Source organism: Gallinula chloropus (genome assembly GCF_964237585.1).
Source record: "Gallinula chloropus genome assembly, chromosome: Z".
NCBI classification, from domain to species: Eukaryota; Metazoa; Chordata; class Aves; order Gruiformes; family Rallidae; genus Gallinula; species Gallinula chloropus.
This window is the reverse complement of record NC_140089.1, coordinates 84,604,742-84,632,061: the sequence shown is the minus strand read 5'-3', so window position 1 is coordinate 84,632,061 and position 27,320 is coordinate 84,604,742. Positions and strand designations below refer to the sequence as shown.

The 27,320-nt window shown below is 38.8% G+C and overlaps 1 protein-coding gene across 1 annotated transcript in view; it reads left to right on the top strand.

Annotated features, from left to right (window-relative positions):
- Window positions 1-439: 439 nt before the first annotated feature.
- The window catches only part of RIT2 (Ras like without CAAX 2), a gene marked incomplete at both ends in the record, with an annotated part of 197,494 nt that continues 170,613 nt past the window's right edge, over window positions 440-27,320 (top strand). Inside the window, one exon of the mRNA XM_084278323.1 lies at window positions 440-542. Within this exon, the coding sequence (XP_084134449.1) occupies window positions 440-542 (103 nt within the window). The remainder of the gene's footprint in view (window positions 543-27,320) is intronic.

Here is a 27,320-nt window from a genome sequence, read left to right as displayed (position 1 = left end):
GCAAGTGCTACAGGGAATAACGAGCATCATAATTAATAAATGTGATCCATTTTCTTTTTCTGAGGGCTCTGCTCAATTTGATTCCAACGACACAGCAACACCCAGAGGTACCATGGCTCTTGAGCCTCACAAAACTGCTTCTGTCCAGGAAGAGAAACACAGAGAATGATACAGAGCTGGGAGGGGGCAGAGAGAGATTTTTATTGGAAGCTGTTAAAGTGGTTGCTATGAGACCTTCTCCAGCTAACACAGGCACAGCAGCGAGTGTGAGGCTGATAAATCGTACCTCTTGTGTTATACCTTTCCTTTCTGCTTGTTTTGGTTGTTGGTTTGTTTGTTTTTTTTTTAAAACACAGCCTTTATAGTTGTTTAGGATCAGAGAAAGCACCTTCCAGTTGCTTTTTCTTCTCTTTTGCTCCCTTCTTCTCTCTTGTGCAAGATGGAGCTAGAAAATGAAATTATCAGCTCCTCCAGCAATTCTTCAGCAGGATCCAGAGAGTACAAGGTGGTGATGCTAGGAGCAGGGGGAGTTGGCAAAAGCGGTAAGTTTGAGGAACAGCATTTTTGGGGCGAAGGGGTGGATTTGGCATGTAAACTTTACAGAACAAGAACATTGTTTAATGAGGGATTTCATTCCTCTTGCACATGGCTTGGTAAAAGATTGTAATTTGTGACTGGGGCAATGAGTCAGCTTTATTTTTTACAGGCTGATATGTTATGAGCTTTTTTAATTTGATATTTTTTATAAAAATAACCGTAGCTCCACTGTATATGGGGAGAGAAGCTGCCTGTTTGCTGCTGTTAGGTTAACAGCCAGTGGTCACATCACTCTAACTCTTAGTAAGGGGTGATGGTCTGCTGGACAGTGTGGATGTAACTTGTTGGCCTGTCAGTCCTTGTGCTTAGGCAAAAATTAAACTGACTACAAATTCAGCTGTACAGTGCAAAGTGAGGAGGATGCATACAGTTGCTTTGTTTTCTTCCCCACATCATCTTTTTACTTTTTTTCTGAGTGTCTTTGTAGCTCAGCTGGTGTGAGTCTCCTCTCCTGCCCGGACAGTTATAGAATGCACGTCTGAGTCTCACCCCAGACAATAAGGTAGATTTCCAGCATATTTTAATATCACTGTCCACTGCTGGCAAGATACACTAGTGTCTGACAATGATATCTCTTCAGAGGAGTCATTATTTTCACTGGACAATGTTTTCTTCTCCTCAGATATTATCACCTTTGATTTATTCTCACCGACACTAGCATACTCTCTTCTTAAATAGACTTTGCTTGAATGTGCAGAGGTTTTTTCAGAAGCCAGTATATTGAGCTGGCCACACAACAACCATTTGATTACATCTTTTGTAAAGTCAAAAGAAGAAGGAAAACAAACAAACAAACAAACAAATCCACAAAAAACCTAAACAACCTAACATAAAAAAAGAAAAAAAGGATAACATAATATGTCCAGCCAGGGTAGATTCCAAAGAAATTTTACTACAAATAAGCTTTAAACTGTAGTATTTGAGTAGATCAAACAAGTTTTATTTCCTATTCAAACAACAAGACAAGGTATAGATAAAATAATATATATGTATTGGCAGCAGGTATAATTTCATTTTGTATCCATAATCTTTGTTTTCTTGTTATGTTTGGCTTCAACTCAGTGAAAGCTATTTCCCATTAGTATTGCTTAACCAAGCAAACAATTCTTGCACAGATGTTATGCTATGATCAGTACATAAAATGGAGAAGAAGAAAATGTTTGTTATCTCAGAGTAACTTTCTGTAATTTCAAATTATCTTTTCCTTGGTAAAGCAGGAATCCAGGATGTGTTAGCTGGAACTTTCAGTAAAATGTCACTTTTTTTTTTTTTCTTTTCTCTCTGAGTGCATCCAAAAGATGCCAGCAATTTAAAAAAAATGAAAAAAAAAAAAAAAAAAAGAGTAGTGTAACTTTCAAGATTCATTAGCCAAACAAACAAAAAAAATTATAGCATAACAGGTCATATAAATATAAGTCATATTTTTAGCATAACAGAATTTTATACATACACTGAGGAATTGTAAGAGTTCTTATTTACTATTAGGCAGTGGTTTTAAAGCACAAGCACAAGTTTATCAGCTGATTATTTAATAAGAATAAAGCCTTCAAATCTGTGGATTACACAAGATATATCTCCAAAGGTGAGGACCACATAATTATTGAAGAAGAATTGAGTGTCTGTGTGGTCTAGAGAAATAAAAATAGGATGAAGTGTATAGTAATAATATTGAGATTAATGAAAATCTTCTGTTGTCTAAACAAAAGTGAAACTTTTTATTGAAAAAACAGCATCTGAGAGTTAAGAGTCTCTAGACTCTTAGAAAGTAGGTGGGAAGTTAATCATTTACTGGCTGTGAACTTCAAATGTAGAACAGGCATGAAATATCCAACAGATAGAATTCTGATAGAAAAAAGGGGAAAAAATGATGTCATTCCATAAATCATTAATTCATTCTGACTGTTGTATAGATAGGATCAATTAAGACTAGATTAAAAGCAGAAAAATACCTGAATGACTACTTTCATTCTCCAGGATGAGCACTGTTCTCCCCTCATGACCTAGATTCACTCTGTCCAGGAAAGCATACTTTAATTATAGAAAAAGGTTAGGATAGAATAAGGATGAGAGAATAAAAAGCAAAACAAAATAAAACAAACCAAAGTAACAAGAAAAATCAATTCCCAATTTAGAGTTTGACAGATAAATAACATATGGAATGCAGTTTTGATAATATCCTGTCATCTTTGCCCTTCTCTCTCATCCACTTTTTAAGTCATGATAAAAACAGTAACACCTAGAGTTAAGTTGCTGGGTGGGAAACCTCTTTAAGATTAAAGTTTTTCTATTCCTCATTTTGTTCAATATGAAATAATTCAAGTTTGGCAAGAATTTTCCTTAAGACCCAAGCTGCAGAATTGTTAGATTTATTTTTGCCTTGTGTTTCACTTATAAACATCCCTTGGGCATTTTGATCTGTTTCCTACCCTCTTCTCTCTTACTGTGCCACTTCATAGTATATGTATTGAGGTGTATGCAATGAAAATTGTATGCACCAGACAAGCTGCTCAGTATGGTGATTGTACATGTAGAAAGGGAGGAATGAGGAAAAGAACACTAGCAATGGATGGTCATTTGACCTTGGTGTTTACAGAATATTTGCTTTGTGTTGTCAGGCTTGCCTCTTCTTCTGTGCTCCAAGATGGTAGACAACCCAGGAAGGCAGCCTGGTTTTTTGTCTAGTTGGTATAGTAAAAAAAAATAACAAAAATTTGTAATAGAATGTAAGCCCAGCTCATCCAAATTCAGAGCAAGGATGTGTAAACTGTAAATAGTTTAAGAACTGGAAAGAATAGGAACAAAAAATAAAAAAAAGGATCTATGGCTCTGTTTCATAGGAGGAACAAATACCACCCTGAAACCCAGATTTCAGAACATACAGATAATACTGGTGTTTAATTAAAATGTACAAAGCTGTATGTAAATTTTCTTAGAAATTTATTTCTGTACAGTAATTAGGGAGTATAAGTTCCCTAGAATGAGCTAGCTCTTCTAAGACTTCTGAAAACAACTATTTTTGTCTTCAGACCAATATGCTAAGTTATTATTTTGTGTAGGTCGCGTCTGACGTCAAGAACAGCTATACACTCTGCTGCAAGCTTAAATTAAAATTGAGATAGTACCAAGAATTAAACTGAAGTTAAAGGAAAGAAATTTTTCTACTGACTCTCTTTTGATTATTGTCCATACCAAAATTATCCATTTCTAGTGATAGTTAAATTTCAATGAAAAAAGAAAAAAGGATTTTGATACTTGGTTTTCTCTAGTTTCATGACGTATCAGGTCCTCTGCACTGCTGAAACCTGTCTCAAGTTGCTTGATGTAGGGTTTAGTCCCTAAGAATAGTAGTGAGTTTGGAATAGGATTTGCTTACAGATTTTACCTCCTGCATTTGTACAGTGAACTTGCTACTCTCATGGTCCTAGTCTGATGCAGCCCAGACCCCTGGGTTTAACTCAATTTTTCCAGTGTTGCAAAATATATACAGAAAAGAGCTTTTAAATCCTGTGACCATGCATTGCTGACTTATATTTAACAAACCTATTGCACTAATAACGATAATTAACTTCAGTACATTCTGAAAAATGTTAGTAATAATTAACTAGGGAGTTGCATAGTGACAAACAAAAGAACAAACAGATCGATACACCTGTGCAGCTGGTATATATCTACTAGTATGTAGACTTCCTTCAAATGTTGATCAGACTGCACCATAATCTAACTTTACAAGCATCTCCTTGGCTGAATGAAAATGTTATTCTAAACTAAAGTTCATTTCTTTAAGGATGAAGATGATCTACTCTTATTCCTGTTAAATGGAACTACATGCTTATCCATAGAATGGGTGTATCATAGTGCAAAGTGAATTTCATGCTGCCTGTCCTGTTAAAACTTCATTTCAGATAAGAAAAGGAATTTTTAAGAAATTAAAAAAACCCTAATGAATTTTTTTTTGCTAGTAAGTGGGATTTCTTTTATCCTAGAGAAACTGGTTGCCAGTTGTGGCTAACAAAAAAATTTGGAGATTTTCAAATGTACCCAAGATTTTTTAATTTTATTTTTTTTTTTTTTAGTTTTAACATACAGGTTTGGGAAATATTTAGATATATAGTATTTACCAAAATTAAATCTTTATATATACATACATATATACATGGAAGAGAAGGAATTAAGAAAATATTCTTGTAAGGGTATTAGAGGATAAGTAGGAAGATATGTATTTCTCAGCCTGATCTGATTAGGGGAAGTGCATTTATCCAATTGATTTCCTTGATTTTTATTGTCAGTGGTGTACAATCCTTATTTCTACAGTTACAGGTTACTTATTAAATTAATTTCAAGATCACATGTACAAAATAATTTCCAAAATGTATGAAAAGAGCAATGAGATTTTGTGATATGGGAACTTCTGTACCAGGAATTACATCAAACCCCCAAGTTTCTTTTATTTATTTGATCATCTGCCTTTTTATTCGGATTAGTTTTACCTTTTACTCTGTCTAGATAAAGCAAATGCTGTGCCTACTGATTTCAAGCATACCTTCATAACGAGTCCCCAGTAAAAACAGAGATAGCACAATGGAATGTACATTGGAGAACTGATCCACACCAGCTCTTTGCTAATCCCTTGGAGATAAATTAGCATATGATCCAAGCTACACTGGAAAAAGGTGAAGAGCAAAGGTAGAGATTCCACTGGCTTCAAAGCAACTGAGGCTGGAAAGTACTGTTGATGCTGGTTTTGCACCGCCACAAAGCTCAGTGTTGTAGAACACTCATCATACTTTGATCTAACACTTTCCCTGTATATTTGGTTTTGGGTTTGGAGGGTTGGTTTTTTTTAAGGAGGTTAGTTTTGGCCTGTGGTTTGGTTTGGTTTGGTTTTGATTTGTTTGCTTGCTTTGGATTTTTTTTGCAACATACTCTGAGGTACAGCTGTGCTTCCCTTTGACACCTTGTAAATGGATCAAGTGAAAGTCTTCTAGTGTCTTCTGAGCCAAACCAATAGAATGAAGGGAGAGGTTTAAGTTGCTGCTTAGTATGAGTCAAGTTGAAAATAGTAGTATTCAAGTGTCTGGGCATGCTGTGGATTATATCTAAAGCAAACCAAACTCCTTCCCCATCATCCCATCCCCCTGCTTCCCTTCATACCCCCTGCAACGACAATATAAATAGAGGTTTTAGAGTTTATTTTGATGCTATTTCTCTTGCGACTGCATTAATGCCTTTTTTTTTTTTTAATTGTTTGTTTTTTTAAACCGGAGTGGAAACAGATTCACAATTGATGAAAACACAGTCCATCCCATTGAAAAGAAATTTTTATTCACTCATCATCCTCTGAAAAAAGGTAGTTTGGATTTTTAAGGCCTGGGAATTGCAGGAAATAATTAATTGTTTTAATTCAAATGAAGGAAAATAATAAAGGAAAGGATATGTATTTGTTGAGCAGGAAAAAAAACAACCCTCAAACTTTCTTTTTTTGTAGTAATTGTGAAAGCATAAATGTCTTGATCAGTCAAAATGAACTAAAAATTCTTTTGGTCACTTCATAATACTGACTGTAACCTGTGGTCAGCTGTGACCTGATGTGAAAGTGTCAGTGAAAGGCTGGGAAAAAAAGTAGAGAAGGCAGCCAAACAGTAACAGTGGTACAGCCCAAAGCACACAGCAGCACTTCTCGACAATTATGTATCCATGGAGAAAAAATCCTCACTGAACACTGTTAGCCACTGGCTAAATTTGTCACACTGGCGATACTGTAAACTGAATTATAGTCATAGTTCTAATACCTATAGAAACAGTTAACACCTTCTTTCTCTTCAATACATGGAGCATCTGAAACTTCACTTGTAGAAGCTTATTTCCATATTCAGAGCATGTGTATCTTTAATTCAAGTACCCCAGTATTTCCACATCATTTTCTGAATATGAATTCTAAATCTTACATGCTATTCTCTTAGTGCTCTTACCAGAAGATTACTTACTGGTTTTCTCTTGAGAGTCCTCCGAGAATACCGAATCTTTTGTTCAGGAACCATTCACAGAGATTACATCCAGAAAAACACCCATAGTAACCTCAAGTTACTTGCTCTTTCCCTGAATGCAGCCACCTGTGCTATTAAATCTCTAGAGATTACCTGAATTCTGCTTTTCCATATGCATTATCTTGTTTTGGAAGTATTTTACCATTGAAGCTGCTGATTCAAATATTTCTCAATCAGTTTACAATATTCTTTATTTATTTTTAGCATGTTTGTTATCCACTTGAAAGGATTAAGCACATTGCTTATTTATTAATTTTTCTTGACTATGGGCAGACCTTGTGGACAGAATTATTTGCCTTGGGGAAATGAGTTAAAGACGTTTTCATTATTTTGCCAGTTCACATGATTCAGTGGCTGGAGGGGTGGAGGATTCAATTATGCTTCCTGCATTTAATAGGGTGTTTTCTGCATGTGAGATACCAATTGGCTACTGAGAAAGCTGTCTGCAATTCTGGTTTATTCAGTACCAGAAGCCCTTTGATAAATAGCAGAGATTTCAGAGAAAACCAACAGAAATTATAAAAGGGCTGATGCCATATGATGTATGATGACAAATTACTATGACAGTATTCAAATAGCTCTGTTAAACAGTACTCCATGATTCTTTATTGGGCAACTTGCATATGTATACAGTGATTTAATGTAAATGGGACTGAACGCAGCTGTAAAGTGAATGGGTTTATCTTATCCAACTTCTCACATAATATCATCCCCTACACAAGATAAATTTTCACTTGGATAAGGCTAGAAAGTGTGCTGGGCCCTGTTTTTGGAACAGAGGACAGAGAATTTATGATATTTGAAGATAATAAATATCAAGAAAAGAATACAAGTTTTTTGATTGTTTGGGTTTTTTTTTTAAATAAGGAAGAAAGGGACCAAAATTTCCTAATTTAGGGCAACCAGTTGTGGCAAAAATTAGAATTAAAGCATATGTAATTGGAGATGTATGATATTTTCCAAGCCTGACTTCCTTTGGTCAGTAAGACCAGCATATATGCTTAAGAATTTTCTTAAAAGCAAGATAGAATAGATTATGGAATAATCTTTGACAGGACCAGGTTGGTGAAAGTTGCATTGGTTTATTGGTCTATGCTAATTTAAAATACCTTACAGGTTTTGAACATTAATGAGCAAATACACCTGAACACGGAAAGCATTTACAGTCTTCAAATCCTATTATTGAGCAGAAAGAATAGTGTCATCTTCAAAATTATGAAATGTGTTAAAAGTCATCAGGACTTGCTGCTGAATCTTTCTTTATGTTCAGACTGCTTAAGAGATTCTCAAGACTGGACTTGTTTGTAATATACAAAAAAAAAAAAGGCATTTATGCTGCCTCTCACAGACCTAAAGGGCATTCTTTACAGTGTGAGACTTCCTGCATAACTGAAAACACATGGAGGTGGCACCATAATGGTAACGGCCACCTAATGTATATTTTGGGTAGTGGTGAAGATGGAAGGTAAATAGATCTAACTCACCACTTGCACTTTGCTCTGCTGATAGAAATGGAATTTATGGATTCAGGACCTTCATGTAAACTTCTTCTGCATGAACACTGATGTGAAGTGATTAGAATTCATGGAATTTTATATAAATAATGGTGGCTTTTCATGGTGGTATCTATTGAAAGAGAGGTTCACTTATACTGTGAAGTTTTCAGTGAGATGTATGCTCATCTTGTCCCGTTCATGCTGCTTGCTTTTAAGAGAAAGGAAACCTTCTAGGCTTTTCCTCACCAACAAGAACTGAACCATCAAGGACCCTCCTGATTTCAACCACACACAAATCTGCCATTTGAAATGCCCAGATTGAAGTCTCAAATAAGGGAACAAGCACTGTTTCATGACAATGACTGGCCACTGTCGATATCTTTGCTGTAAACAATCTGTTGAGGCAGCCACAGGAACTGTTTCCCTTCCAAACCATCCCTGCTGCTGAGCTGAGCCATCTGCAGCATTTTTGGCACAAGTTATCTGCTAGAATTTGGATGAGATTAAATCCATTAAGGACACTCTTGAAAGCACATTTAGGAAAGATTCTTTTTTTTCCCTTCTGTCGCTGCTTCCATTTTTTTCCTTCCATACCTTCCATTTTATTTCCTTCCATTCCTCTGGTAATCCTCTTCCATTTTTAATTTGTTCATTGACTTTAATTAGTCTCTCTTTATGCCTGCAAACCTTTCTAATATTTTTTTTCCCTAGAAGCTAGAAGACTCATGATGCTCAGGCAACTCTATTGAATTAAATGTTACCAAAGCATTGTGCAGAGTCCCAGTTTCAGAGGTCTTGGTGTCTTGGGAAGATACTTTGTGCAAATTACAGTGATTTGCTAATGGCATCTCCCGCGCACTAACCAGATCCCAGTGGAGACACTGGCTAAAACGGCTTTGTTTCGAGTTGTGCGGAGAGGATTCAAAAGAGCACGTGTGCATTGTGTGTGTGTGTGTATCTCAGGAACTGCTAACTTGGGCTGTTGTTATTCTGGCCTCCAAGAGAGGTATGTTTTCAAGTCAGTTATCCAGTTGTTATACCTTTTAATTCAGATAAACCCCGAGAACTAAATTACTTATTTCAGGAGAAACGAAGTTGGAACCGCAAAATGTTATAAGTTTTGAAATTTAATTTCATAATCTTTTGTTAACTTAAGAAAAACTATAATGAGCCGAGAGACTGATGCATGTGGGTCTTTCGTTTACATTGACTACAGTTATTAGAAGAGCTATTTTCTTCCCTTGAAATCTCATTGAAGTACCGAGCAGTTTTGTAATTCTTGCCCATTTTCACATTTTTCACATGCACAAAATAAAGGAGCCCTGGCTAAAATTTGTATTACCTGTCAGATCCTATGATTCCTTTAGTAAATTAGCTAGTCTATTACCTGCATGGCAGCATATAGTATTATACTGAACTGTTGCCTGCTGAACAGGATCTGTAGCATCTTTACAGGAAAGCCTCTTTAGCAGTTTACAAAATATGTCCCAATGTATCAGACCTTTACTTGGAACGTTCAAAACCAGGTATTGCTAAATTTTTGATTATTTCAAATCATCAGAACTCTACCTTGCTAAGCTAAGCAGAATGCCAGGCAGAAGTTTCCCATTCTGTAAAATACTTTCTCGAACTTTCTTAAAGAAAAATGACGTTTCTTTCTCAGTTTGAATAAAAAGGAATCATTGGACATTTTCTACACAGTGAATATTCTTTCTTGGGTTGCCTGGCCACAGGGTCACTCATCACATACTGTACACCAGAGGTCTGCTTTGTACAATATTTACCGCTGCATATGGCCAAAGAATGTATTCCCAGGCCTCATGAGGTCTCCTTATGTTTGTAGATATGCTCTAGAGACACTTTATTACTCTAAGAAGAGCAGAGGAGAAAAAAGAGCAATCTATCACAGTTATCAAGTAGCCTTCATGAGCTCCAGAAATGTTTCCTATGGCTCTCTTTCACCTACTGCAGTTTCAGTGGATTTTATGGTGTCTATTAATAGCTGTAAATTTCATCACAGTGTCTCTCTAAGTGGATACTCTGTTTACTGATTTGTTTTTATAAAAGTGGAAGTCAAAATACTGATTTTTAAAATCAGTCCTCTGTGAAAGTTGACCAATGTACTTAAAAGTTATTAGATGTCTGATATTATATGCAAGTTTCCACTTTTTATTTCAGATAACATGATCTAAATGACAATTGGTTTTGATTTTGCGAGTAGAGAAGTGGTCATGAAAAAAGTAAAACAGAAGATACAAAAGAAAGAAAAAAACAATCAGTGTTACAGGGAAATGAACAGCTAAAAATAGAGCAGAAGAAACTAAAAGAAGAAACAGATGTATGGGAAAAATAGAGAGAAAACTGAAAGCTAGACAAAAATGAGTAACACTAATGGTAAGGGGTTAAAGAGAGGAAAAGTCAGAAAGTTCATGCTTCAAAACCATGTTCTCTTTTAATTGTGATTATCCTACTAGATGCTACTGGCCTGTGGTTATACTCCAAAATCTGCAGCTACTGGTGGCCATAAAATTATACGGCTGTTATGTCAAGTCAGTGGATCTTTCCCCTGTCTCTGTGACTTCTTATCCTATGTTTCTCACCCACTGGACTTCTAGAATAGGAACCTGGAAGAGCAACAGGACAGATCTCCTCAGCTCAACCCTTTTTTTCACAACTTTTCAGCTGCCGTAGAAGCTTTCTGCAGCCATGGACAAGGCTGTGCACATCTAACAGTAATATGAAAGCAAAGAGGTGCTTCTCCCCTGTGGTGTTCTTGTAATCATACAGAACTGAGAGAAGTTTGTGGTCCCCATCCTTAGCAATACCTAGCAGCTAGGAAAATCGATGGGATGCCCAGCATTTGTCAGTCTCTTCTCTACTCTTCAATGAATTAGGTCCATTTACTCACTAAAATCTCAAATAAAATAATGAATCACAGTGATAGTAGAGATATATATTTCATTCAGTACCAGTAAATAAAATTAAGTTCTGTTTTTCAACAATCTGGAAAAAAGTGAAGGTGCAAAGCAAAAATATATGTATTTCTACATTTTTTTCTTTGACACCCAGCTGTTACCTTCGCTGTCATTCCCTTGTTTTTGCTGCTCATCACACTTGCCTCTCAATAAACAATCACCTCCATATAATCAAATGTGGACAAATGGCAGTAGGAGGAAAAATCAAAACAAAATGCCAATGAGTATAAACAGATTTAATATATGCGTATTGTTGAAACATAGTCATCTAAGATTTATTTAAGTCTAAAGTAACACACATTTTCACTCTAAGGAAAATAGTTTTTAGTGCCAACATGTTATTCTAAGAAATATAGAAAGCTCTGCAAAACTCAGTGAGAAAACTGTTTCTACTGATTGACAGGAACAATATATATAAAGAATAAAATTATTTGGTGATTGAAAGCCTTTATTCCTCAGTGTCATTTATGTAAGAAGAACTATGTATCAAACTAGTTTGTGAAGCTGCATCATATAATTCTAAAGCTTCACTGTGCCTGCTGTATGATTATTAGTGTATTAAGTTTCAAGTATTAGCCAAACCAGTTTAATATGTTGGGATACTTTAGGGTGGTGTAATTCAAATATATTAACAACCTTGTAAATAAAGTGTATTTGTCTTAAGCAGGAAAAAATTCAGATTAAAATTTTTGTTCAGAGAAATTTTTAATTGTTCCCTTCCTGACTCTCAGTATCTCCAATGCAGTTGATAAAAATTGTAGTCAGTGAATACTTTACAGGGTCGGAACTCGTGGGAATATCTTTGGCACTGCTGATGTTAATTTAGTTACAATATATGGCAGGATGTGGAGTGGGAACAGATTAGATAGGCTGTAGTGGACATGATGGCTCAGGAAATGACCTAGGTAGACAGAATACTAGCTTGGACTGTGATGAAAATTCCTCATGGAATAAAAGGTTTCTCTGGTTCACAGTTCAAGTTCAATGCAATAGACAAATCCTGTGAATAATTCTTTTCAGGTTTAGTGTGTAATGCACTGCTAAAAAATCATTAAGAGGTTGGTGATAGAATTACTTGCTTCTGAGTTCTAATTCTTTCCTTTCTCTTATTTTTTCTGGCAGATTCTCCCTTAAAGCATATAGCAGAATTTGAGCATTGTGGGAAATATAAAATACTACCTGTTTATCTTAGTACAGTGTGTGGAAACCATGCTATCTTTCAAAGTTATTTTTATCTTTCTCATATACTTTAAGCGTATTTCCTAATAAGAAAATATTTTACCAGGAATATGAGAGTGTTGAAGAGTTTAGATTGAGAATCTATTGTGAAATAATTTTCTGTTCCCATTTTAAATTTCTAATTTATATTTCTAATTTATTTATATTTATTTCAGGAGGGTTGATATTTGATTAATTTCCTACTGTGGCACAGTGTTAAAAACTTATCTTCAGAACCATATCTAGCTTAACTGATAACCAAATATACATTTGTTTAATTTAGCACTGGGAAAACAGGATGGGGTGAGACTGATTTAGTCCATCAGCGTCTTCTGTGTCATATCTGTTCAGCTCAGTGATTACTGTCAGTATTGCAACATTTCAAAGAAGAGCTGAAGGTAAAGTAGAAATGCAATTTGTGTTCTGTGTTGCCTCACGTACCACAAAGAAAACTGGCAGCTTAGCGCAGACTCTTTGTATGACCTTAGCAGTAGAGCAGAAAGAATACAAGACTTTTTTTTTTTTTTTACAATGAGAATTCTATCCAAATGAATCCATCTTAATGTGGGAGACCACTGACACCAGAGTAGGTGGTAAGAGTAGGGAAACGGAAGAAATACGCAGTTGAAGAAATAAATCTGTGTTTTCTCTTGACTGTCTCTTCGAAATTAGCATAGAATGTTTTGAACCATGTTTTCTGTCCTACCCACTCAAATATCTGTGTTAAAATTATTAACACAACACATGGTTAAGTAGGATGAAGCACAGAGAGGAGAAGATACAGGAATTACTCCAGTAATTTCTCTAGTTTTGGGGAGGTCACAGAATCATAGAACATTAGCGGTCGGAAGAGATCTCTGAAGATCATCTAGTCCAACCCCACTGCCAGAACAGATTGTTCCAGAGTAGGTCACACAAGAACATGTAAAGGTTGCTTTTGAATGTTTCGGGAGAATGAGACTCCATAACGTCCCAGAACAGTTAGTTCCAGTGCTCTGTCACTCTCATTTTTTTCCTTATGGAACCTCCTGTGCTCCAGCTTGGCCCTTGTCCTATCATTGGACATCACTGAGAAGAGCCTGGCTCTGTCCTCCTGACACTCACCCTTTACATATTTATAGACATTGATAAGGTCACCCCTCAGTTTCCTCCACGCTACAGAGATCCAGCTCCCTCAGCCCTTTGTCATAAGGAAGATGTTCCACTCCCATAATCATCTTTGTGGCCCTGTGCTGGACTCTTGCAAGTAGTTCCTTGTTCTTTCTGAACTGAGGGGCCCAGAAATGGACATAACTTTCCAGATGTGGCTTTATCTGCTCCTGGATAGAACTCAATACATTCTATTCTTTTCTTACATGGAGTGCAACTCCACCACCTTGCCCTGTTGGCCTGTCTTTCCTAAAAAGAGCATAGTTATATGACCACATTCCAGTCATGTGAGCTGTCCTACCATGTCTCTGTAGATGCCACCAGGTCATAACACCTTGACCGCACACAGATTTCTAACTCCTCCTGTATCAGTATGTATCAAGTAGTCTTGTGTCCAGCCAATATTATAATGATAATTATAACGGAATTTGAAGGACAAAGAACCTGAAGTGTGCTTTGAGTCTGACACTTTATGGAAAAGAACAGCTAACAGGATAAACGTGCCTGGGTTACAAAAGTATCTAAACACCTACGCAGCCACTTGCTCACTCCCCTCTCCTACAAGAAAGAGAGAAAGGGACAGGTTTAGAAGACTTGTAGCTTAAGGTAACAGTTTAACACTTGAAGCAAACCTGCACTCACAGACAAATAAAAATTATGAATTTATTCCCTGCTTCCCATTCTAGCAGCTTTTTTGCCACTTCCTTAAAGCAAGGCCTCAGCACACATAATGGTTACTCAGGTTACAAGTGCCATAACCATGAATGTCTGCTCTTCCTCCTGCCATCTTTGCAGCACTTTAAAGTCTTTGCAGTCCAGCTCCCTCACATGTTCCTGGGGAACACTGCCATTGAATCCAGCTGAGTCTTATGATCAAGTGCTAAGGTACTTATGGACTTCTTGAAGGTTTTTCACTGAAGTGGAAGTTTATAGCATGCTACATTTTTGACATTGAAATGTGAGTGACATATTTACAGCATCATTAAGTCATCATTGACAAAACGTGGGTCAGTACCCCTACAGTTTGGTGCCATTGCTATTATATCGATAGCTCCAAGGATACATTAATCATTTTCAATCATCTTTCCAGGAAGCAATCTGTTGAATCCCATTCTGCAGGTCAGCACCAGACATTACTGCAGCAATCTTCCAAACCAGGACTTTAATTTTCAGTCTCAAGTTTGTCCATACAATATTTGGAAGTCACTCTGAAAAGACAAATTCCTTTTGAAGTCTAAGACTATTCTGTTGAGCTGTTCTATTATATCTCGGTAACTCTGAGCCAATATCAACCACATGCAGAAATCACAGCGCATTGCAACCGAGACAGTAGAACGGGTCAGCAGCAGTGTCCCAGGTAATTTTGGTACCATGCAGGATACACACTAGAGCAGAACAGCAGTGCTGCCTTCACACTGAAGCTCTCATAATATTTGTGATACTGGCCACAGTTCTCAGTGCCCAGGTGGTATTTTTCAAAGCATAGTAGTTTCTTGGCGTCATCAAGATACTTGGCAAGACTTTCAATCTGGCAGGAAACGGACAGTGATTCCCAAAGATTGTTAGCGCGCTCTTGTGAATCCCAGTAGTCAGTACTGAAGTATGCAGTGTGCAAGATCGACTGAAGTGCCAGCTTTAATAGGCAGATGAGGTTGTGTCCGTCTTTCTTTTGGTTAATTTGATAGACACAAGTTTTAAAAAATATAAAAATAAAAATTTAAACTTATTCTCTTTGCTATTTCATCTGACCTAATGTAGTAATTATGACTGTAGCTTGAGGCTACATATTTCTTGGCTGTTTCCCCAGTCACCATCTTGGTTCCTACATATTTTTAAAACTGCGTATCCATTTGTTAGTTTTTGGGCATTGAAAAGTCACAAAAAGTTTGAATGAACTGTAAGTCCTCAGACAGCCATAAATCTGCAGCTGTATTTTCATTTTCAGTTTTTAACTACATAAATCTGTGTGATTAATGATCTCATCATTTACTTATAAATAAAAAGAAATTTAAGCTGCATGATGTGTAGCCAGCAAATCACTGCTAGTGTTGTTGTGGGAGTTAATACATATGCTGGTAGAAGTCAGATAATGCAAGCATGCAAGAGTAGATGTAAATATTATTCTGGTCTACGATTCCTCTTCTCCTGCACTGGAAGATGGGGATATGCTGGTATTGATTGCCTGATGGCAAAAAACGTGCACTGGAAGAGAAAGTGTTAGCCTTTTATCTGATTTCCATATTTTATATGGTACATATACCCTGCTCTCTGCTTCTGTTTTCCATCTGTAAAATGAGACCTGAGATATTTGCCTTCCTTTGTACATAATAAGCTTTCTGACCTTCAAATGCAGAGTATTGTTTCAAGGCTGTTAAATGATACATCTCAGTAGATACTTAAGACACAAGGGTTCGTGATGTGCAGCATAGTTCTCTTCTCAGTACCAGGTGATCACATTCTTTGAACTTTATCCAGGGATTTCTTCAGAGCAAATGTCATCTCAACAAACAAATTAAGTCCTGATAAAGGCTAAGATAAATTCTGTACAGATGTTACAACTAGATGTAATGATTCAAGGAAAAAGAGTCTGTAGTACATTTTGGTAATCTAAGCAATCAGGGAAAACAGTGTATGCTCCCTGAAACAGAAAACTCTGAATTCCTACTGTCTAGAACTACTGAATTATTGAGCAGCTGGGGAGGTACAGCCAGCTTCTTCTTGGCCATGTTTTGGGTGGGCTCGAATATTCTTCTTCTTCTTTGAGAATTCCTGCCAAACTGAAATGCCAAAAGACAAATATCTGTTTATTTTAAAGAATTATAGACCTTAATATAAAAGATGTAATTAGGTGTTCAAGATTCCTGCAGCTCTGGGATTTCCCAGAAAGGAGCGTGCAGGAAACTCCATGGGAAGAAATTCTGTTAACACTGCTAAAATTCATTTTTACCTAATTTCAGTTTATAAGAATATTATCTGGGTCTTGATATGCAAGCTCTCTCTACAGTTACTGCGGTGAGGTGCAGAATCCTGAAGGTATTTAATGCCTTCCATGCTTGCGAGAAGCAATGTTGTCAAAGGATAGGTGTGATAGCCAAAATTCAAGTGTTGGTAGTGGTGGCTGAAAAGGAAGTGAAAAGTTCTTGACCACAATTGTGTTCAGTACAAGTTTCTAGTATTGCAGAATTTATCAGTTTCCTCTTTTTTTTATAAGAGATATGTGATGATTTTTTTTTTTTTACTTTGTTAAAGCTATCTCTAATTTCAGTGACAACAATGCTCCCATTTAAATTAAAAAATTATAGTCTGCTTGTCAGTGTTGTGCATGTCTTCAACAGACCACATCCACTGGTTATGTGGGACGTTTTCAGTCCTCAGTCTAAAAAGCTAGCTTCTTTTAGCTCATGCAGACTGATGAATTTAACTTTGGAGTTCTCTGTTCTAATACCACTGCTTGCCAATATAATACTTCAATGTGCCACAGGTAAACCTTCCAATTATTCTTTACTTTTATTGAAGCAAGGTATGTGTACATTTTTTTATTATTTTTTGGTTTTGTGTGGCAAACAGTAAGCAATTACTGTCCATCTGCAATCTTCTTTTCATCCATTTTCCCACTGTAGCAATTTAACTTTGACACATGACAAAACTGTGAATCGGTAATTATTTAGAGACTGTTAATTTTGTCTGTAATAGGTACCTTAGATTTTTGTAGAATACTTTACAAAATATATGTTATTGCAAATCTGATAAGGGAGAAGCATAATCACAGACTGCATGCCTATAAGAATTTTTTTTTTAAATCACATTGTATCTAAGTGTTCCAGAAATGTACGATTGAAGGCAGCTGACAGGATGCAAGGTTTGGCTTGGCTTGGCTTGGCTTGGCTTTGTTGTGCTTTCATTCAGGCAAAGAATTCTTACCAGGTAGGTACTTGATATTCATAGTTTCACTGAAGCAAGTTAAGTCAACAGTTTCAAAGTGGTATCACCACATTTAGAGTTTGGTGAAATATAAGTTAGTGTTTCATGCAGCAGACATATCTTCTGACATTGACATCACTTTGTCTGCCATGCCTCTCACTTTCACTGGCACTTGTTCTTGATTGATCTCTTGTTCTGTGCCACTTGATTCATCACGGTCAGTGATCCAAGGGCATGAAAAATTCATCCCAAGCTAACAAATACTTTGTAGTTTATGATATTTCTTTCCCTTTGGATTGAAGCCAGTTAATTCCTCCAGAAAGCAGAAAACACATGAAATATAGCAATTCTGGCATTTCTGTAGAGAGAGCAAGTACAATTCTGTGTCTCCATTCTCTCATGCAAGAATAAAGATTATGTATTACAAAGCTAATTATCTAAATAATGACAAAAGGTAATTCATCTAAGGGAGTGGGTTGTACAAATGGATGTATTTCTGCCCTGATAGTAAATAGCACTTAATACTATGTACTAAATGTCTGGAAAGATATATAGAACTATATCAACACCTATTTTCTTTTTAAGGAAAATCCACATTTTAAATTACTTATCTTAGTTGGATACATTCCAGCCTGTCTTGGTGTCACTGTACCTCTATTTAATAGGATACCTACTCATCTACATTAAAATCTGGTCTTCCACAAGCAGAATGGTTCTGTACTGTGCATTTCTCTCTAAACTTGTAGTTGAGATCAAGTTTTTTTTTCACCAGAGAACTGGGGTACTGCAATCACTGTAGAGAATCTGAAATGAAAACTGTGTAATCAGCCATTATTAGGTTCAAGAAATTAATATAGAGCTCCCAAATAGCAGGACAGAATCTTGTCCCCAAGATTATCTTTCCTCTGTCAGAATGGGAGTCCAATTTGCACATCATCAGCACTAGAAAATGTGGTATTTCATAAATGTTGGCTGATGTCTTTTATGTTATCTCCTGTAAGACATAGTGGCATCTGAAACAATCAAAGAGACAAATGAAGTGAGAACTTTGCATAAGAGACAGATGATACGTAATTTAAACTATCTAATGGCTGACTACAGTAATTGAGTTGAACAAATTACTTTCCTCAAAACAAGCAGTAGAGTCATCTGGTGCAATATGTGTAAATAGCTAGTGCACATGTGTCAGAGCTGAGCATGTGGTGCAAACTGTGGTGAGGGAACCCAAATCATGCACCTGCTTGTTCCTAGGCTCCCATTACTTCACCTCACTGTCCGTGCTTCTGTCTTAATATTTTCAGTGTAAACAGATAAATCTTGTCAGACCTTTTCTATTGTGTAAAGAAAAGCATTTCCTCTTTACATTTCAAAAGCTGTGTCATATTACAATTCTTGTGTCACTGCAGTGTAGGATACCTCTTGTCACGTACTTTTGCTTTGTACTTTTTGCCTCATACTATATCTCTAAAGCTTTCTAAGAATTAATGTTGTCTCCTTATTTTTTCACATATATATTTGTGCAGAATTGCTTCTGGTTTTTATTCACAAATACCAACGTTTCTATAAGTCTTATGAGAGTAATTTATTGGAAAATGACTGATCATTACATGTGCCTTCTGTGTGCTCAGGGGGGAGGAAGCAATGTTCTTAATGTGGCAGCTCTGGAGCTGGCATGAATTTACACAGTTCCATTAGTGACACTACATATCAATTCCAGTCCCAGCTGACCAATGCTGTGATGAGCATGAGCATTATCCCACTGCAATTTCACAGACTTTGACAGATTTTTGCAGGAAATCGTATTTAGTTAGATGTAAATGGATACTTCACCAGGTGGCTTGATTTTCAAAAGCAGAATGATATGATGTCATCCCTGTCTTTTTCTTACACGTTGTAGCTTCCAAAAAGGGATATCAGGCATACTAGTAAAATGGGTTATACATATTCAGATTTCTATGCTATGACCTATATTTGAACATCTGCCTGTATTTGAAGATATATTTTCTATACTTGTATTCTAAAAGATAGATGAGGACTGCCAAGAATTTCTTGATTCTGTTTGATGCACCCCAGGATGCAATTTGCCCTCTTCGTACTGGGACACACTACTGACTCATACTTAGCCTCTGGTCCACCATCACTCCCAAAACCTTTTCTACAGGACTGCTCTCAAGCCACTCCTCTCCCAATTTATACTTGTGTCCAGCCTTATTGCATCCTGGGTACAGAATCAGACCCTTTGTAAAATTTTGTGAAATTCATGATTGCCTGATGCTCTGATCTATCCAGATCCTTCCACAAGATCTCTCACCCACTGGGGATCATAGTCAAAGTGATATTCTTACAGTGTCAAGAGTTCAATCTCTATTTCTTCAGTCGGTGAGTGACAAGCAGCGACAACAGTGATCACTGAGGTAAGCTCAGGGGCTGTGTGAGAGATTGTGCTGTACAGAGCAGTTCCCTAGATCAGAGCACCCGTGCAGCTCCCTCGACCCGCAGCGAAAACCCAGAAGCTCACCAAAGCTCACCCTTCCCCTGATATCACGTGCACCCACTCCCACGTCCCCCAACCTTAAAAGGGATTAAGGAGGCAAGCAGGCAAGCAAGCAGGAGAGTTCAGACTAGACAGTCAGCCCACCTGCCGGTCAGAGGAAGTAGGGGAGCTCAGCCAACTGACAGGTGAAGGTCATTAATCTTTGGTAAGGTATTACATGATGGTGTCTACCTGGCACAGGGCCATGACCCCAACACCTTCCAATGTGGAGGTAGGAACCACAGCAGCATGTTGCAGTGCAGTGCAAGGAATGTCACAACATGCTTGCAGCAAAAGAGAGCTCTGATCATGGCTGTGTCCTGTGTGAGCTGATAAGGGACCTCCTCAGACAAGCAGCATACCTGCAAGATGAGGTAGATGTACTCAAAGATCAACTAGACAAGCTCATGATCATTAGGGAGGCTGAGATAGTGGTAGATCTGTGGAGCCAGGTTCTGTTCTCCCAGCCACAGAAATGTGAGTACCCATTAGATAGTGTCCAGGACCAGAGTGACTCTGTACCTTCCCCCAGGCAGGACAGTCTAAATGAAAGGGATGAATGGAAACAGGCATGTGGCAAGGGCAGTAGGAGCGTGCCTTCCATGCCTGTCCTTCCTCCCCAGGTTCCTCTGAGCAATAGATATGAGGCCTTACTACAAGGGGACCTGCCAGATAATGAGATGGCTGATGGGAAAATTACTCCTGAGGTTGTGTTCCCTGGGACAAGACCCCCTAAGCAAATCATCAAAACAGCCTCTGTTAGGAAGCAAAGATGGGTCATTGTCTTAGGTGATTCCCTTCTGGAGGGAACTAAGAGCCTGATCTGTAGGTTGGACTATTTACATAGGTAAGTCTGCTGCCTTAAGGAAGCTTCAATTAGAGACTTAACAAAGTGACTCCCAACCTTGGTCAGGCACATGGATTATTATCCATTTTAATTTTCCAAATCAGTAGTAATGAAATACATAAAAGAAAAATGAGGACTATTATAAAGGATTTGAGGGCCCTGGGACATGTGGTATGAGGATCTGGAGCACAGGTAATGTTTTCCTCCATCATTCATACTACAGGGAATGGGGAGGGATAGAATGAGAAGTGCCAGGAAATTCATACCTGGCTCAGAGCATGGTGTGAGAAAGAGAACTTCGGGTTCTTTGACATTGGGCTGGCTCGAACATCACCAGCCTTACTTTCTAGGGATGGGGAACACTGATGCCCAAGGGGCAGAAGGATACTGTCAAAGAAGCTGTCAAGACTCATTAATAGAGATTTAAACTAGAAAAGAAGGGGGAGGGGGACATGGCCAGGCTAGGTGGAAAAAAGCCTGGCTGTGGTGGTCGAGTTACTGAGGGATGGTGTGCTGGAAATGACGTCTGGTCAGTCACACTAGTTAATCCGGGAGATAGTATGATAATTCTGAGTAGAGATGTAATTACTACTGATGGGCTAGGTAACTTAACCAGCTGCCACTTGGGAAGCAAGGCTTCCCTTAGGAGCATACCAAAATCAGTAGACCATCTGAAGTGCCTCTACACCAACGCACACAGCATGGGCAGCAAACAAGAGGAATTAGAAGTCCTTGTAACTAAAGGAGACTGTGATGTGACTGCCATCACTGAAACGTGGTGGGATAATTCACATGACTGGAGTACTGCAATTGTTGGTTATAAACTATACAGGAGTGACAGGCTGGGTAGGAGAGGAGAGGTAGCGCTGTATGTCAGAGAATGCTTTGACAGCCTGGAGCTGGAGTATGGTGATGACAGGGTTGAGTGTCTATGGGTAAAAATCAGAGAAGTACGAAATCAGGGAGATAGAGTGATGGAAGTCTACTATAGACCACCTGACCAGGAGGAGGAAGCTGATGAGTTGTTTTTGAAACAACTGGGAGAAGTCTGGCAATCACTAGCCCTCATCCTTATTGGGGACTTCAACTTACCAGATGTCTCCTGAAGGTACAATACAGCAGGGAGGAAGCAGTCTAGCAGATTCCTGGAGTGTTTGGAAGACAACTTCCTGACCCAGCTGGTGAATGAACCCACCAGGGAAGGTGCCCTGCTGGAATTGCTGTTTGTAAACAGAGAAGGCCTAGTTGGGGATGTAAAGGTTGGAGGACTCCTGGGGCATAGTGATCATGAGCTGATAGAATTCTTAGTACTGGGAGAAATAAGAAAGGAAGACACCAGAACAAGCACTTTAGATTTCCATAGGGCTGACTTTGGACTGTTCAGGAAGCTGCTCGGTAAGATTACATGGGAGGCAGCCCTTGAGTGCAAGGGAGCCCAAGAGGGTTGGTTGCTCCTCAAGAAGGAAATCTTGGTGGCACAAGAACAGGCTGTCCCAGTCTGTCGGAAAAGGAGTTGGCAAGGAAGGAAGCCAGCTTGGATGAGTAGAGAGATCCAGGAAGATATTCGGGAAAAGAGGGGAAAATATGAGCTTTGGACGAAGTGGCAGGTGTCTTGGGATGACTATAGGAATGTAGTGAGGTCATGTAGGGAAAAAGTCAGAAGGGCTAAAGCTGAACTGGAACTCAGCCTGGCCAGTTCTGTAAAAGATAATAAAAAGTCCTTCTATAGGTATATTAACAGTAAGAGGAGGGTGAAGGAGAATCTCCAGCACTTATGGGATGCTGAGGGAACATTAGTGACAAGAGATGAGGACAAGGCTGAGGTCCTTAATTTCTTCTTTACCTCAGTCTACAATAGTAAAGATAGATATTCCCTGAGTACTCATCTTCAGGATCTGGCTGACAGAGAGGGGAAGAATAGCAAAATTCCCATGGTTAAGGAGGAAACGATTAGCAAATTACTTGGCCAGTTAGACACCCACAAGTCAATGGGGCCAGATGGGATCCACCCAAGGGTGCTGAGAGAACTGTCAGATGTGCTTGCAAACCCCTTTCCATCATTTATCATCAATCCTGGCAGACTGGGAAAGTTCCACTCAACTGGAGCCTGGCAGATGTTGCACCCATATATAAGAAGGGCCGGAAGGAGGATCTGGGGAGCTACAGGTCTGTCAGTCTGACCTCAGTCCCAGGGAAGATCATGGAGAGGGTCAACTTGGGAACTATCATGCAGCACATGTGTGATGGCCAGGGGATCAGGCCTAGCCAACATGGATTTACAAAAGGTAGATCCTGTCAAACTAACCTGATCACCTTCTATGACAAGGTGACCCGCTTAATGGACAAGGGGAAGGCTGTGGATGTGTCTACTTGGACTTCAGTAAAGCCTTGGACACGATTTCTCACAGCATTCTGAGTGAGAAACTGTCTGCCACTGGCCTAGACATGTGGACCTTCAGCTGGGTTATAAACTGGCTGGATGGCCGGGCCCAAAGGGTGGTGGTGAATGGATCAAATCCAGCTGGAGGCCGGTCACGAGTGGCGTCCCCCAGGGCTCAGTCCTGGGTCCAGTTCTGTTAAACATCTTTATCAGCGACCTGGATGAAGGGATTGAATGTTCCCTCAGTAAATTTTCAGATAACACTAATGTGAGCTAGAAGTGTTGATCTGCCTGAGGGTAGGGAGGCTTGTCAGAGGGATCTGAACAGACTGGCCTTATGGGCTGAGACCAATGGGATGAAGTTTAACAAGGCCAAGTGTAGAGTGCTGCACATGGGACACAACAACCCCATGCAGAGCTACAGGCTTGGGGGAGACTGGCTGGAGAGCTGTCAGGAAGAGAAGGACCTGGGGTGTTGGTTTACTGCAGGCTGAATATGAACCAGCAGTATGCTCAGGTGTCCAGGAAAGCCAATGGCATCCCAGCTTGTATCAAAAACAGTGTGGTCAGTAGGTCTAGGGAGGTAATTGTGCCCCTGTACTCGGCATTGGTAAGGCCACACCTCCAGTACTGTGTCCACTTCTGGGCTCCTCACCATAAGAAGGACGTTGATGTCCTTGAGCCTGTCCAGAGAAGGGCAACCAGGCTGGTGAAGGGGCTGAAGGGCAAATCCTATGAGGAACGGCTGAGGGAGCTGGGGCTGTTTAGCCTTGAGAAGAGGAGGCTGAGGGGAGACCTTATCACCACCTACAATTACCTGATTGGAGGTTGTAAAGAAGTGGGCGATGGTCTCTTCAGCCAGGGGATAAGAGATAGGATAAGGGGCAATGGCATGAAGCTGCACCAGGGCAGGTTTAGATTGGATATTAAAAAAAAAAATTACTGAAAGAGTTGTCAGGGCCTGGAACAGGCTGCACAGGTAGGTGGTTGAGTCACCTTCCCTGGATGTGTTTAAAAAAAGGGTAGATGAGGTACTCAAGGATATGGTTTAGCATAGGATGGGATTGGTTGGACTTGATGAGCTTCAGAGGTCGTTTCCAACCTTGTGATTCTGTGATTCTGTGATCTCTTTTTGACCCTTGTCGCTAGGTAAAACTACTTAGCTAAAAGGTCACCTGAATGAGGTAAATTGTACATGTTGTTAAGCAGAGCAAATATATGGGCTTCCAGAAGGCTCCAAAGAAGAGAAATGCAAACAAGCTGTTTGCCTTTTCAAGCCTCTGGACTTGAAGCAGATGAAGCCTGCTCTAAACCCTGTTCAATAGCACATTGATAGAGCTACAAAACATGTGGAGAACATTAGGGTCAAGCAGGTCCCTTTATGAGGTAGAGATTACTACTGTCAAGTCTCTTGAAATGTATAAAAATAAACAAAAGCCTAATCTGTGATAAATATTATACATTTCAAAACTGATGCACAGTTGCTCCAAAAAGAGCTCTTTGCAAAAATCAATTCAGTAATTGCAAAATGCATAAAAATACACTGTGCACCTGTCGTATCATTATCCACTTGAGAATATCAGACTTTCAAAGGAAGGCAAAAAGAAACAAACTGAGAGCAATTCCTTTAAAGCAATAATCTAAAGAATCAATAATATGACACTTCACATTAAAAAATAAATTGAAAAGGTGACTGTGCTCTTCTGAATATTCTGTGAGTGGCCAGATCAGTTTGACTGAATGTCTGAGAAGATATTTGGTTGCTTTTCTTTTTTGTTACATAAACTTGCGCTTAGTACCTTCAAACATCCAGTTTAAGGTAATTGCAAGATTTATGTCAACAGCCCTGTTAACAATATTAACAGAATTACTGAATCACAGACTGGATCGGAAGGGACCCCAAAGATCAACTAGTGCCATGCCATGCCCTGGGCAAGGACACACACTGCTATCCCAGGTTGCCAAAACCTCTATCCAACCTGGCCTTGAACCCTGCCAGGGATCTAGGGGCAGCCCCAGCTTCTCTGGGCAGCCTTTGCCAGGGCCTCACTACTCTCACAGGGAAGATTTTTTTTTCCTAATATCTAATCTAAATCTACCCTCTTGCAGGTTAAATCCATTATCCATTGTCCTCTCACTCCTTGCCCTTGCAAACAGTCCCTCTCCATCTTTCCTGTAAGCCCTTTCCAGCACTGGAAGTTTGTTATATGGTCTCCCTGGAGCCTTCTCTTTTCCAGGCTGAACAAATGCAACTCTCAAGTCATCAAGGAAGATGTGCTCCAACTCTCTGATCATCTGTGGCATCCTCTGCACTTACTCCCATAGACCCACGTTTTTCTTATCTCACTAGAGCAGAGTGGAGCTGTAGAAAATGGAGATATTATAGTGGGACTGATTAAAAGTTCAATGTAGTATTAGATTAAATATAGAAGATGTAGTATTCACAAAGGCTCTCACTTTTAATACTAAGGGGTAAGGAGGAGGGAGTAATTACTACTATCTGTCCATCAGAAGATCCTGCTTTTGATTTAAATACCACAACATACAGTCCACTTGAACTAGTCACTTAAGAGACTTCTATGCAGACACTGTCTTGGGGAAGAAGAGATGACCCATGTCCTATACTCAAATCAGTGGTTATCCTTGTGTCTGAACAGTGCCCTGGACAGCTAGCTCTAGTCTTAATACAGAAAAAACCAGTAATTAATTGAAGAATGTTCATGCTTCCTGGACTTCTTTTTCCTCAGGATTGCCTCTGTCAACCAAGTCTCTCCTAAACAGGCCAAAGCTTGCTGTCCAGAAATCCAACGTGGCAGTTTAGCTGACTCCATGCCCCACCCCACCCCTTTTTTACTACTCCAAGAAATGAAAACTCATTTTCACTATTGCTATGCCCAGGACAGCGTCCAGCTACCACATCACCCACAATTCCTTTTCTGTTCACAAACAACAAGTCCAATGGGAGCCTTCCCTAGTTGGAGCACAGACCAGCTGTGTCAGGAAGTTATTTTCTGCAAACTTGAGGATCCTTCTGGACTTTTCCTCTCTGCTGTATTGTATTTCCAGCAGACAGCTGGTAAGATGAAGTCTCCCATGAGAACAAGAGCAAGAGATCACGAGACTGCTATGAGTTGCTTTAAAAATATTTAATCCATCTCTTCCACTTGATTGACTGGTCTGTAACAACATCCCACCATGAAATTTGCCTTGTTGGCCTTCCCCTGATTCTTACTCATAAACACGCAACCCTGTTGTTACCACTGTTACGTTCTAAACAATCAAAACAGTCCTTAACTTACAAGGCCATCCCATTGCCTTTCTTTTCTTACCTATATCTTCTGAAGAATGAGTGGGTTGCTTTGGGTTTTTTTTAAATGGAAATAAAATCAAGCAAGATACATTTTGCTTGGCTAGCTGGTTACATCTGGTTTTCACAGTATTGTATGGAGTATTTGACAGCTGATTTTGACATGAATGCTTTGTCTTTATGTTGCAAGGTTAGGGACACATTAGCCAAACGATCATATATTTAATAAGTAATAATTTATAAAAATGGATTTTTGTTTCATATAAATAAAGTGGTCAGTGATATCTATTACTGCGCTCTCAGGACCAGCTTATCTTTGTTAAAAAAAAAATCTGCAATGGTTACTTTCAACTCATTTCAAGCTTCTGTTGGAGAAAAATCCTCTTTAACACTCAACGGAGAGTTAGGAGAAGACACTTCTCAAATTAACAGGCAAACCTACAGCTGAACTGAAACTACATTGTCAGTGACCATCCCCTGAAACCAAGGAAAAATGATAATTTCCTTTCTTAGGACTTATTCGTGCTTTTCATCCTAAGTTGGACATGTCAGGATTGCATCTTCTTCCTCTGGTTCAAGTTTATCAGAGATGAAAATGACTCCTGTAAAAATAACTTACAATTTGCTTTCCTACAAATCATTTGTCTTTTTCAGTAACATTTTGGTAATGTTGCAGAAGCTTTGGACAATCTCTTCATCAGATCAGCTTTAAAACTTTGATTTTTACTTATGGAAGTGGAAATATTTTCTAGAGGGAGGCAAGAGGGTGATATTGCACTTTTCACATGTTATTTTTTTCTTCTCATTGATAATTTAGCTTGCTGACAGGAATGTATTACCTTCTGCTTGGATA